Here is a 14,676-nt window from a genome sequence, read left to right as displayed (position 1 = left end):
AATACTCTAAGATATTACGGCCTTCTTGTAAGGGGGGGTAGTAGTGTACTATGGATTTTATCGTCATGATCGATTCTGCCAGGTATCATCTTTTTTCATCATATCCTCTCAGTCATTACTATCTGATTAGGGAGCAGTCTATTCATGATACTATCATGATAGTATTTTCCTAGACTAGCAAAACAAATATGCACCCACATTCTATATATAAAGCAATATTGTGCTGATGTGTGCATCAGCAGATCAGTTAAATTGTTGAGCTACGCCAACCAGTTTGGAATCAGCATGTTTGAGCTAATGTCCTTATCAATGTCAGACTTTAAAAATTCATTATTCAAAATTAAGAGCAGGTAAAAATAAGAATAAAATTTCCCAACATTTTTAACGTTCCTTTTAGCCGTCAAATCATGATAGGTATTTGATGTGTTTACTTTGAAGAGAAAACTTCTTTTTTTTTTTTTTTTTTTTTTAATTCCATCAAATTATTCCAGATTTATGTGGAAGAAAAATGCATATCAAACTCATTTAAGCGAGTTAAAAATATTTGTATTGTATGGTTTGGAATGGTTTTATTTTTTAAATTCAAATTTCAAAATGATTTGGTCCCGGGGATGGAGTGTTTGCTTTCAGTTCCAATATTTCATGTCATAAGGATTTGGAATCTCAGACAATTGTTTTTGTTTTAACTTTTTAATGACAGCATTCCAGTTATTTCCTAGCTGATATCGATCATCAAACCTGAATCATTTTTTAAAAAAGAATATTAAACAGATTTTATAAATGTTAATTTCTAATCTATCCAATAAAATTGAAGAAAATTGAGAAACTCTGCATAGATATCTGACTTCTTTCATACAGTGTCTAAGGAAAGAGACATTGTTAGTCTTTATTCTATTTTTATGGTAGGTGCCCGGTTGAGCTCCAATCTCTGCTCTCCCTTTCTCAAACATTCACAGCAAAACCTTGTCAAGCTAAAACCATTGTAAATACTTGTCCTTTTTTTTATTTGTGTACTTAAAGCTAAACAGAACTTCTATGAGCAGAGTTTCTAAGATGACAAGAAACTAGTCATTTTCAATGATAAATTCTTGTTGCACTGTCCTTAATCAAATTCTGCACATTTTCAACCATTATCTAGTCCTCTAACAAATTTGTTAACTCAAGTGACTTTTGGGCCTTGATAAGCAGAGATTCATTAATAAAAAACAAGTATTTCTGCTACTAGATAAAATGATCTATGAAGATCAATATTCTTTCAATGAAATTTGTAAAAATTGTATATTTATAAAACGTTCTTATTTTCTACACACACGAGATAGAGAACAATTTTGCTATATCCCAAAGACCAGGGTTTTATTCATCTTAATCATTTTTAAAAAAAATTGAAAAACTTATGCATTTATGTGCTATAATATATTCTACTTTCAGCAAAGTTTTGTGGCCTGACAGTAAAGGTGCCAAACAGCAATGATGGTAGTCATGGTTTCTAAATTTGCTAAATTCAGCCATGCTAATGAGCATATTATGGTGAAACACGTGGAAAATTATATAAAGTATACAAGGGTCATTCCAAAAATAAGTTCTATTTTTTAACTCCAAAACTAAAACATTAAAGAGTTATGAAGACAGGATTGGTACCGTTACAAAAAGTGACCTTTTGTATTCCGGAAATTTTTTTTTTTTTTTTTTTTTTTTTTTTTTTTTTTACATAGTTGCCATCATTCTTAATGCACTTTTGCCAGTAATAAAGTATACCTCAGTCAAAAGTTCAAAGCAGGCTTTATCATTTGCAAATCCACAAACCCATCTAACAGTGCCGGCATCAACTTCATAAACGTTCAAAAGGTGCTACTGAATGTTGATTGGTTCAATTTTTTCTGCATAAACGAATTCAATGACGCATCTGTTTCTGATACATGTCCATGATAGGAGTTGCTTTCTTAGAGTCTCACACCATCACTATAATAAAGATGTGAAACTTTCATATCATGAATGCATAAGTTCAGTCCTCATAATATAATTTGCAGTCCCCTCTAATCCATTTGGGCAGAATAAAAAAAATAGAAGACATTACTTTTAGAACATCCCTCATATACATGAAAAAGTCTTGAATGCAAAACGATAAGCTCCATTTTCAAATTTTTGGAGTTGAGGCTGTTAACATTTCAATACAACATACCATAATCTTTTTACAAATTGATATTTTACCTATTTATTTTGCTTTTCTTTTAAAAATCGGTTTTATTGAAGAAAAAAAAAAAAAAAAAAAAAAAGCATGCTCAGTGTCATATGGCATTTTTTTTTTTTGCAAAATCTGATAAATCCATAAAGTAATCGGAAACATCAGGTTTCAACATCCTATTATATAAACTAAGAATTTATAATCTTTCAATAAAACAGACTATTTACAAAAAAAATGTTTTATTTTATTAAATTAAGGTTAAAGTCGATTAATATTGTTTAGAAATTTTGAAAAAAAAAAAAAAAAAAAAAAAAAAGTAAATAATGATAACTATACAAATTCAACAGTTAAAAACTGATTTTCGTTAAAAACACTTGACACGCGCATTGAAAATATGTGCGCTTGCACATACAAACTAGCCACCTGTGATAATTATATGGCTTAATATTTGGAAAACTACTTGTTTTTCGCCTAATTTTAAATTTTCACCAATACTACACTATAACAAGGCAGCTTGGTACGTGAATACACATTTAACAGCCTTCTCACACATAGCGTAAATAAAAGCTAGGCTGTGAAATGAAAAATAGTCCCAGAGTTAATACCATTCAAAAGAAATCAAGCAAGAAACTTTTTAGCCAACAAACACAAAAATGCCACCCCCATCTCTCAGGTGGCCAGAAAGTAGGTGCTCATTTTTAAGTTAAATTTACATGGAAAACATACCATGAAAACTTTTTTTTTTGCGACGGAAACGGTTCGCAGATTCGTTTTTAGCACACAAAAAAAAAAAAAAAAACGAACGGGAGATGAGCCTTAAAATAAAATACCAACAATTTTATTTCAGCAAGAAGGATAACGAAATAGCAATTCATTCTTTTCTGGTAAATGCGTACCTGAACTAAAATTTAGAAAAATATATAAAAATAAATTTCGTTGGTCTTTAATTTTGTTGGGTGCGGACGATTTTTTTTTTTAGCCGTGATTTGGCTAGAGTATTCCGGTTGTCAAATTTACCCGAAACCCTATAAAAGTCGTCATCTATATATCTATAAAAGTGAAATTGTGCGCGTGTGTGGGTAACATTTCCCTACCAAACTACTGTCAATTTTCAGTCTACAGACATTTGAGATAAGGGGCATTGAGATTTGGAAAATCTTTACTCGATTTTAGGCCAGAAATTTGGTTGTCAAGGGATCAAAGTTCAACGATTTGACCTTTAAAAACTACCAAACTCCGCCTCCAATTTTCGGTCTAAACACTTAAAAATTTAGATGCAAGTTCCTTGGATATGGATCAAACTTTTTAATTTGATTTGAGCCCAAAATGATAAATGCTAAGGGGTCAAAGTTTTAACAAATTTGACCTCTATAGTCTACCAAATTACTCAGCCAATTTTTGGTCTAAACATTTGAAAAAGTGTATTCAGACATAGGGCAAGCTTTTTAATTAGTTTGTGGCTGAAAATGTGGCTGCCTAAAGGTCAAAGTTGAAAGAGTTGACCGTTGCAAAGTCTACCAAACTCCTGCCAATTTTGGGTCTAAAAACTTGAAAATTTAGATGTAGGTTACTTGGACACGAGTCTCACACACGCAAGTTTTAAAGCAAATTGTGGAGGTGGACCTAATGAAAAAAATGAAAAAAAAAAAAAAAAAAAAACTAGGCATACAAATGATCAAACTTTTTTTTTTTTTTTTTTTTTTTTTTTTTTTTACTAATGGGTACTCGAGAAGAAGAGATAAAGGGAATAAATATATTGTCATTTGAATGATAAAAATATGAGGAATGAAAATGTTAAATGCATTATTCTACTGAATAAAATTAGATTGCTTTTGACGCTTGCCATACCAAGTCATTTTTATTTATTTGAAGACAACCATGTGGTGACTCGCAGGGAAGCACTGGGTTTGTATTACTGTACACAGATTCGAAAAAGTTGTCAAAAAACAAATATATAACAAATAAATGTTATCAAAGACAAGACAAGTTACTTTTCTACCTAACTGGATATATTTTTCGTGTTTTTATTCAATGTAACATGCTTATTCAGCTCGAAAAGCATAGTGTTTACCGATGTATTGGAAAATTCAAAATGGTGCCCGACACTCCCTTTAACACGGTAAGTTCAGGAAAAGATGTTATAAATAATAAACTAGACAAAATACTGTTAGAAATTCGCTCATTATATGTTACCGTGACATAAGTTGACATATAGTCGGTGTTTTTAATAGTATTTTGTCTAGTTTATTATTTATAACACCTTTTCCCAAACTTACCATGTTAAAGAGAGCGTCGGGCGCCATTTTGAATTTTCCAATACATCGGTAAACACTGCATGTTTTTCGAGCTGAATAAACATGTTACATTGAATAAAAACAAAAAAAAATGTATCCAGTTTGGTAGAAAAGTAACTTGTCTTGGCTTTTGATAATATTTATTTGTTATAGATTTGTTTTTTTTTTTTTTACAACTTTTTCGAATCTATGTGTACAGTAATACAAACCCGAAGCCCTCCTATATCACTACCATGTCAGACATGATCTTTACTTTGTTCATGGAGAATCCGAACAAGATTTGGAAACTTTTGAAATGTCAATTCTATTTTTATTTTTTACTCTCACAGAAAATAATGTTACGAATTCGTAAACTAAAAATAACTTCAGCCTAAAATAAGTTTATATATCGAAAGTGGAGTAATATGGATTATTTGTGCTTCTGCACAAAAATAAAGAGCATTCCTTAGTGGAGCCACTATTCTAGAAAAGAACCAATCTTAATCGATTTTCTGCGGATTTGGAATAGAAAACGATAAATAAGACATTGTCACGTGTTCGTGTTCTATTTTCGAACGGAGACACGTGACGTCATGGCACACTTCAACGCCAGCGAAAAACAACAGTTTTGTTGTTATTGTGTGGCTATGATGCGATATGCGCTTTCTTTAACTATGTGAAATAAAGATTTATGCATATATTTTGTAATGATTAATTTTATTTTATTACGAAGGAAGATAAATCTTGTAAAATTTATTTTCCTTCGTAATAAAAAATTTTAATTACAAAATAAGGAGAATGTTTACATTATTTGAATGAATTCCCAAACAAAATCATTCATATTAAATGATTATATCTACTTCATGCAGATATATTTTTAAACAGATAAGATAAAAAAAAAAAAATTAAAATTTCATGTTAAAACGGTATTTTTTATAAATTGTTCACCAATAAACAAGGTTCTTATACAGAATACGAACCGCGCTATTTTTAATAGGATTTTCACGTTTAATTCAATTTTTACGGTATCTTTAAATTGTTATGTGAAAGTACAAAATATTTACAAAACAGCCTCTCCATGTTAAAAACGGGTTTCTAAATAACGTCACTTCAACAGTTCGTATTCTGCGCAAGTACTCCTTCAGTCAGGGGATATTCAATTATAGAACTTGTAGTTTTTAACAGGTGCTTCTGCTTCAGGTGTATCAGAATTTTAGGCGGAATTTTTGACACCCCCAACAAAAAACTGCGAATAAAATATATAAAACTCGTAATTTCTGTTTTTAAAGTGGGTTGTCAATTTTCTTTATGAAATATACTTCCAAAATAAACTATTACAGTCGTTTAAAACATAATAGAAGTATTATTTTTTATTTTTTAAAAACAATGTTTACAAAATGTCTACGAAACTGGCAGTTTAACTGTTTTAACGCAAGTAACGCACCGAGATTAACTGAGCAGAAGAACTGTTTAATATTTTACAAATGTAAACAGAATTTTTGTAAAATATTAAAGTTTTTCTGCTCAAAACAGTTAATTAAACTGAAGAGTGAAGCACCTGTTAAAAAAACTATACAAGTTCTATATCCCCCTTAAGAAAAAAAAAATTAAAAACCGTGACCATAGTGAGTGCATTTCTTCATATCTGGGAAACTACTGGTTTCCTGGAATTTTAAAAGTGGTAATTTTGAAGATTTTCCGAGGGTGGAAAGAAAGCCCCCGCTCCCCCGAAAAAAATAGTGGCCATAAAGTGGGTGCTCATTTTACCTTAAATTATAGAAAAGTGATGATGATCCCCCATTTTTTAAAATTAACATTTCTTCATATCTTGGAAACTACTCGTTTGCCGTAATTTTAAACGTTAATTTCGTTTTCAGCGACCCCGAAAACCTGTAAGAGTGGTAATTTTAAAGGAATTTTCGAGGGTGGAATAATTCTTCATATTTACCTTTGATTTCTATCTACAGAGTTAAATTTTAATAACAGCATACAATAGCGACACGGTAAAAAATATTTTCTTTGCTTGATACTTGAATTATTTTTGGAGTTAGAAACTTTGGTAAAACTATACAAACACCGTGACAGCGAATTACCCCTACCCCTAACCCTAACCCCTAACCCCTAACCCCTAACCCCAACCCCAACCCCAACCCCTAACGCTGTCACGGTGTTTGTATAATAATACCGAAACTTTAATTATAGTCAGAAATTAATTTATATCCACTAATTTACAAAAAGTTAGTTTATATCCACTAAAGTACAAAATCTATTTCGAATGTTCAAGTGTTGTTTACGAAGTAAATATCGGTCATCACCAGCGAGAAAAAAAGCAGTCACTCGTCATTTTTTAATGCGGGGGAAATCCAGCTAAAAAAAAAAAAAAAAAAAAAGTTATGATTTTGAAACAAAAATAAAAATTGCCTCAGGCTGGAAGAGGGTAATTTTTTTTTTTTTTTTTTTTAACTTACTTTCCACCTTTAAAAGTACTTTACAATGTGATTTTCGTTTTCAGCATATGCTGGGACGGGTATGCTAAAAACGAAGATCACATTTAAAGTTACCGCAATAGGGTCTGCCAAACGATTGTGAAAAATGGACCGCATGTTTCCGTGACGTCAGATTTGTGTTAACTATACGAACTATGGAAAAGCAGAAGCGACTTAATGATTTTAAAACCTTTGTTTATCTTCAATCTGCAATTAATAATTAATTTTTGTTTATAATTTTGTTAGGTTTTAAGATTTACAGTTTAACGATTAAATATTATAAACATGTGTACATTAAAATATGAAATACGGTTTTACTGAATGTTCATTTGGTTACCTACGAGGTTCCATATTTTGTTCGGTAAACAGAAACAAAATATGAGGGGAGCTACAAATACTTAATATTTGTGCAATATTTTCAAATTGTTTTAATCTGGCGATAAAATAGTTGACAAGAGTCATGTTTATATTAAAAAATATTTTTTAAAATTAAACACAATTAAACATCTGTTGTAACGGAACATTTTGAAATAATGGAATTTTAAGTTTTCCTTTAAAAATTAATTAATGTTTACGAAGTTTCTTTTTTTTTGGGGGGGGGGGGCCCAATATATTAATCCGAAAAAACGCTATTAAAAAAAAAAAAAAAAAAAAAAAAAAAAAAAAAACTTTATATCGATTTTTTAATTGCAACATCAAGGTAAATTTGTTCAATATGTGTATTTAAATTTTTACAAAATAAATAGTTTTTACTTATTTGAACTCTTGTTTCATAAGAAATAGAAATTTCGATAGATTTAAATATATTTTGTTCGAATTTCGAAAAAAAAAAAAATAAATAAATAAATAAATAGAGGGGGGGGAGGAAACACGCACTAAAAAATATTTTCCCTCGTATATTTTACGAAAACTGCATTTTATATGTAATTTCCTTCTAAAATGGATAAGTATCGAAAATTTCACGAAAATCTGACCATTAATTTTTGCTAGATTTATTAAATACGGGTATGTTTTCACGTTCGGAATGTCTACTACATGGGAACGTTATTTTAAAGCACCAATTATGTAAACACGATTTTCGTCTCGCAATTTCATTTTCGTTCGATGAAAAATTTTTTTTTTTTAATTATTACTGGTTTATTTTGCCCTTTTAAATGGTACAAAAGTTATACTGATAATATTAATTTATAAAGTTGCTTCGTCTTACATATAGGGCGGGGTAATTATGTGGTGAATTTTGGCAGTCCCTATACCGCAAATAGGTAGTTTTCCAGATATTAAGCAATGTAATTCCTTATGTTATTACTAGTGGCCATTATACGCGCAAGCGCGCATATTTTAAGGAATTGCATTGCTTAATATCCGGAAAACTACTTGTCTGCGTCAAATTTAAATGCGATATTCGTTTTCAGCATACCCTAAAACCTGTTGGTCATTTTAAAGGTGATTTTAAGGTGAAAGTACGTAAAAATTCACCCAAGAATTTCATTGACAGGTCAGAAAAGATGATTAGCAGAACAGATACTACACTTTACTTCTAACGTGCAAAATTCTAAACTGAACTTTGAATATGGAACTCAATCTGAAAGTAACTTCTGACTTTATCGGCAAAACTTGATTAGTTATCTAATATTATCTAATTATTACTGAATTGTTTGGTCATTAAATTATTAAATTATAAGACTAGAATTACTCAAGTTAAAATATTTTAGCGACAGCAATGTTAAAAAAAGCCATCTTACTGAAAAGTTACAACCCGATTGTTTATGTTTGGCATGTCTATCAAAGAAAAACGGTCATTTCAGACTGCGACATTATTCTATCATTAAGCAAAGACGGTATTTAAACAAAAGGCGATTTTAGACATGTTTAAAACGGGTAGATAAATTAACATGCTGAAATAAAAAAAGTCTAATTTGGCACGAAAACAAATACGTGACGTCATCTTAACGTCGAATGAATGGGTTTTAAAATTTGCATTACTAATAAAATGATTGACTGAAAGAACAAAAATAGTGTTTTAAAAAAGGAAAAGTTATTGCTTTGAATATTAATTGAACACGGTTGCCCTTGTCACATAAAAGGATTTGAAAATGTAAAAAAATAAATGCATTTTATTTTAAACACAAATAATATGAAAAAATTCTAAAACCTAAAAAAAAAAAAAAAAAAGTAGTGACGTCATGAACAAGTTTTTGTTTTCAGTTAAAAGAATTTTTAAGTTATTTTTATAAACAAAATAAAATATAAATGAAAATGCGTTTATTTTATTGTTTATTTGAACCAACGTCATGTTTAGATAACGAATTTAGTTAGGATAACTGCTATTTTGACGAATTGGAAGTTTTTTTCATTGTAAGAAACAATGACTACAGAAAATTCTAAAAGTATTGACATTCTGCTATAATTTTTATTCACTTTTAAAGAAATTATTCTGTCGAAATATTTATAAATTTAATGAAGTGAGTCGAATGAAAAATAATCGGTTTTTAATAGTTTTTTTGCAAAAGAAAAAACTACGAACAAAAAAAATTCATTAGCACTAAAATTGCTTAAGTATCTAAATTGAAAAATTTTAAAGAAAATTTGTTCACAGAAGAAATTTAAGGAGACTTAGATTACTTTGAAGTTGTTTTAGGAGGTTAAAAAATAAAAAATAAATAAAAAAACTTTAATGCGAATTAATTTTTCTTATGCCAAACAGAACACAGTAAATATGTTTCATTTGAATTTAGAAAAACGACATTCGTTTATCTACGTTTCTAAATAAATGTGCTTTTAAAAAGCCAAAACTTTGAATAAATTTGTATTTTTTTTTTTTTTTTTTTTTAACTTATTTTGGTCATCAGCCCCCAATAACTGCAACTATGGAGTCGGTAAAAATTCGGCATTTTTACAGCCGAAAGGCGATCACACAAGATGAAACTCGGATTCTTGAAAAGAAAAACACTTCATTATTTGAGCACTCTGAGCAGTCATCAAATTCCGTGTTTATTTACAATCATGTCAGCTAATGTTTCGGTTTGACGATGAATGCCCTGGAAAAGTCATTTCTGGTTACTGATTACCAGTTTTAAAATAGTGTGAAAAAAATAAAATAATGACCAACTTCGTTTGCATATTTTAAAACTGGTGTTAATCAGAAACGCCTTTTCCATGGCATTCATAGTCAAGCCCAAATATTATTGTAAATTATTATTATTGACGTGATTGTAAATAAACACAGACGGAACGATGAACGCCATAATTTACATACCTACTTTTGTGGATAAATTTACATTGTTGCATTTTATTAGGGGGGGGGGTAAGTTGTTGCTTTTTATTTTGCTTAAAATTATACGTATATATATTTGTAAATTGCAAAAATAAAAAATTTGGTACTAGTGCAGAGACGTAAATAATAAGGTTATTATTTAAAAAGCCGTTCTTAACATGGGGAGGATGTTTTGTACCTATTCTATACTTCAACCTTACAATTGAACAAAAATATAAAATAAAAAAAAAAACTTTAATTAAACTTGGAAATACGATTTAAAAAAATAGCGGATAACTCTGCACTAGCACCAAAAATATTTATAAGTCAACGTTTTGTTTACTTTGTTTTCATTTCATTGCCCAAAAGTTTAATCATGTGTGGTCACCTTTCCGGTGTTACTGGATTCAACAGAACCAAATATTGCCAGTCATGGGGGCCGATTTATACAAGTACATTGGTTTTTAATGGAAATTTATTTTTGCACTTTCGATTTTCGTTCTTATTCCAGAGAAGCATCCATTTATTTTAGTATGTTGTCTTTATAATAAATTCTTTGGGTCATCTTGAACTTTTCAGCTTTAATATACCATTCCATCTAACATTAATTCTAGTTTTATAACAATTTGGTTCAATTAATAATTTAACAAACAATACTGTAATGTTATTACGGTATTGGTTAGACAATAAGTAAGTATTAACCTAATTAAATTTTTTATAAAACTTTTATAATTTGGATTTAAATAGTATCGTTTCTACAGCAGCCATCTCAAAGCTCTAAAGTTCAAGATGAACAGTTAAGTGAAACACAAATATGAATTCCCTTAGTAATGTTTTTCAGCATAAATAAAAAACTTTAATTTTTAGAGAGATGAACATGAAAAAAGTTAAAGACCATCATCTTTAAATTAATGCGTTCCACGTTGAAACTTAATTACAAAAAAATAAAAATAAAAACACGAAAAAAAAAATCAATTTAAATATCGCAATGAAGAAAAAGAATGAAAGAATACGATTGGGGGGGGGGAGTCTGCTTCTTCATTTTCGTCTTCTTTGTTTTCTTACCAATATGGCTGAGGTCTGACTGTGGTTCCAGTATATCGACCTAAAGTCTTTCGAGGCGAATCAGTTAGCGATGTCATGATTATTAAAGAGTTTGGTAAGGTCCAGTAAAGAATGACCAGTATTTCACGGCCAACGGTGGAGCTCCTAGTCGCCCCAAACGTGTACCTTATTCCTCATGAAACGTAGTGGTAATAAAAAAAATTGTCGTCACTTTTTCAAAACGCGCTTGTTGTTGTGGTGGGGATAATTCAACCGACTGACGTTTGCTCACGAATACTACGGTGTTCCAAAAGGAACATAATTTCTAGACACACAAAGCTCCACGATCCTTTTTATTCTTTTTCTCTTTTTTTTTTTTTCTTTTTTTATGCAAATCGAATAAAATGTATATCTCAAATATTCGATCATTATCATTTTTGTTATACAATATTATAGAAAGTGAAAAATTTAAATAATTTATTGTAATTTTTTAAAACTTGTAATATTCTCTTTTATGATAACCAATAGGTGAGGGGGGATAACTATCTGTAGCATTAACAAAAGATCATTTAATTATTAACTCAGAATTCTTTACTATGAAAATTCTCTCTCTCTCTCTCTCTCTCTCTCTCTCTTCTGTAAAAATATATTTTCTTATAACATATACTAATCCTTATTTAAGAAGCTCAATGTAATTACAGAGCAATATAGTGAATAAATGACAAAAATCTATATTCCAAAATTCATGACGTTGACCATCTTATTATTTATTCCTTTAATTCAGTTGGCATTTACAATTCTTATTTCCTTTTGACAGATTGATTGTTGCTCTTTCTTCTGATGAGCTAAGGGCATAATAGATTCACTGGTTGATATAATAATTAGGTGATTGATTTTGCGCTATGAAACAGATACTGTCAAGAATTGTAAATGTCAACTGAATTAAAGGAATAAATAATAAGATGGTCAACATCATGAATTTTGGAATATAGTTTTTTGTCATTTATTCACTATATATATATATATATATATATATATATATATATATATATATATATATATATATATATAATTATAAAGTAAGTAATAGTAATTTAGATAACATTATTTTGAATAATAGTATTATTAGTGAAAAAGTAGGATTAAAGTTAGAAGACAAACACAAAAATCTTCCATGTATGTATTGGATACCTAAAATGCATAAAAATCCAGTTGGTGCTAGATTTATTGTAGGTTCAAAGACGTGCATAACTAAATCTTTAAGTAAAGCTATATCTAAAATATTTAAATTAATTATAAATCAAATAAATAATTTTCACCTGAAAAGTAAATTCTATAGTAATATAAATCTATTTTGGGTAGTAAATAATTCCCAACCAGTGAAAGAAAAATTAGATAAAATAAATTCCAGAATAAAAGCAAAATCTATAGCTACTTATGATTTTAGTACGATATATACTAAAATTCCGCATGAAAAACGTATAAAAGAATTAAATGATACTGTAGATTTGGCTTTTGAAGGTGGAAAAGGTAAATATATAGACTTTTCAAACTCTAAAGCTTTCTGGTGTAAAAATAAAAATATCAAAACTAGTGTTTCTAAAGGTATTTTAAAAATACTTGTAAGTCATCTTATTAAAGAATGCTATTTTCAAATAGGAAATAAAATATTACTCTAAACGATAGGTATCCCAATGGGATTGGATCCTGCACCATTTTGGGCAAATTTGTATTTACATAGACTCGAGTATATATATATATGTCATCACTATTAAAAACAGATATATCTAAAACATATAACTTTCATGGATGTAGGAGATTTATAGATGACCTTATATGTATAAACGATAATGATGAATTTGAAAAAAATAAACATCTTATATATCCAAACGAATTAAAATTGAATTGTGAACATAGAGGACAACAGGCTACATTTCTGGATTTAGATATAAAAATTGAGGATGGGATTTTTCTTTGTAAAATATTTGATAAAAGAAACGCTTTCCCCTTTAAAATAGTACGTATGCCCCATAAAGATAGCACCTGCCCTGTTTTTATGTTTTATGGAACCATTATGTCAGAGTTTCTGAGAATAGCTCGCGTTACTTTAAAACTAACAGACTTTATACCACCAGTTTCTAGTTTAGTAATAAGGATGATAAAACAAGGTGGGGATAAAAATAAAATATTAAAACAGTTAAATAAAGCATTTGTTCGTTATCCTGATGCTTTTGAATCGTTTAAGATAAACCAGACTATATTAATAAAAGAAATACAAAACTATATTAGTAATGTATAAAATGTATTTATAATTACATATAATAAATTTATAATAAAATAAATTAAAAAAAAAAAATGTATATATGTAAAAATATTTTTAACCTTTATATATCTAATTTTAAATAAGAATGTAAATATACTAAATACTAATCATAGTGGGGGTGATAAGTAGTTAAATGGATTCATCCTAATCTTATAAATACAAGACTGATAAATTAAAAAATTAAAAAATATATCCATTTTAAATGTGGAAATTGATGGATCACACAGGTAAGAAATTCATTTTTATAGTATGAAAAGGTTAGTAATTGCAATTAAGAATAGAAAACTGGATCAAATGTTTGAAACATGTCTTCTTCCTAAGATTAAGGGTGGTGGTGTTTGATCAACACTGCTGGGGAGCCATGATGTAATATACTGTTTTGTTTTTAAATCCCCGAAACAGTGTTTCATGGTAAACAACTGATGATCCCTTGAAAAATAAATTATTGGTATTATAGTAAATTCGAGAGCGAGTTGATGCAGTGATTGCAGGTGATTAAATGACTTACTGACTAGATGGTTTTCTAACGAATAATAAAAAAATATTTTTTGTATAGTTTTAAAGGTTAAAAACTTCCAACAAAAGTTAATTATTAATGCTATATCTTGCCCTACTTCGGTATTGAGCACTCTTGTAGTAACCTTGTTAAAACTTCATTGGTTACATTACCTATGGAAAATATTAACCTGGAATTATATATATATATATATATATATATATATATATATATATATATATATATATATATATATATATATTATGTTATATATTTTCTAAATTTAATGTCCCCTAAGTTATTGTTATTATATTATAAATAATAAAGTTATATGTAACTTTCATTCCTCATTTTTCATTTTAATATATATATATATAGAAAATAAATAAATAAATATATATATATATATATATATATATATATATATTATATACATATATATATAAAATTAAATATATATATATATATAAAATAAAATAAAAATTACAAATATATATATATAAAATAAAATAAACTTACAATTATATATATATATATATATATATATATATGCATTTGTGTGTGCTTATTTCTTGCATCAGCACAATTCTAATATTTACACTAAATTATTATTCGTTTT

The 14,676-nt window shown here is 28.6% G+C and overlaps 1 protein-coding gene across 2 annotated transcripts in view; it reads right to left on the bottom strand.

Annotated features, from left to right (window-relative positions):
• The window catches only part of LOC145242447 (BCAS3 microtubule associated cell migration factor-like), a 156,450-nt gene extending 144,878 nt beyond the window's left edge, over positions 1 to 11,572 (bottom strand). For both annotated transcript variants that reach the window (XM_080105503.1, XM_080105504.1), the window contains exon 1: positions 11,260 to 11,572. In XM_080105503.1, the coding sequence (XP_079961629.1) occupies positions 11,260 to 11,336 (77 nt within the window). In that variant the 5' untranslated portion in view covers positions 11,337 to 11,572. The remainder of the gene's footprint in view (positions 1 to 11,259) is intronic.
• Positions 11,573 to 14,676: the final 3,104 nt, after the last annotated feature.

This window comes from Euprymna scolopes, chromosome 21, assembly GCF_053919585.1.
Source record: "Euprymna scolopes isolate OS-2025 chromosome 21, ASM5391958v1, whole genome shotgun sequence".
NCBI classification, from domain to species: domain Eukaryota; kingdom Metazoa; phylum Mollusca; class Cephalopoda; order Sepiida; family Sepiolidae; genus Euprymna; species Euprymna scolopes.
Note: the sequence above shows the minus strand (reverse complement) of the source record. Positions and strands in the feature narration are given on the sequence as shown.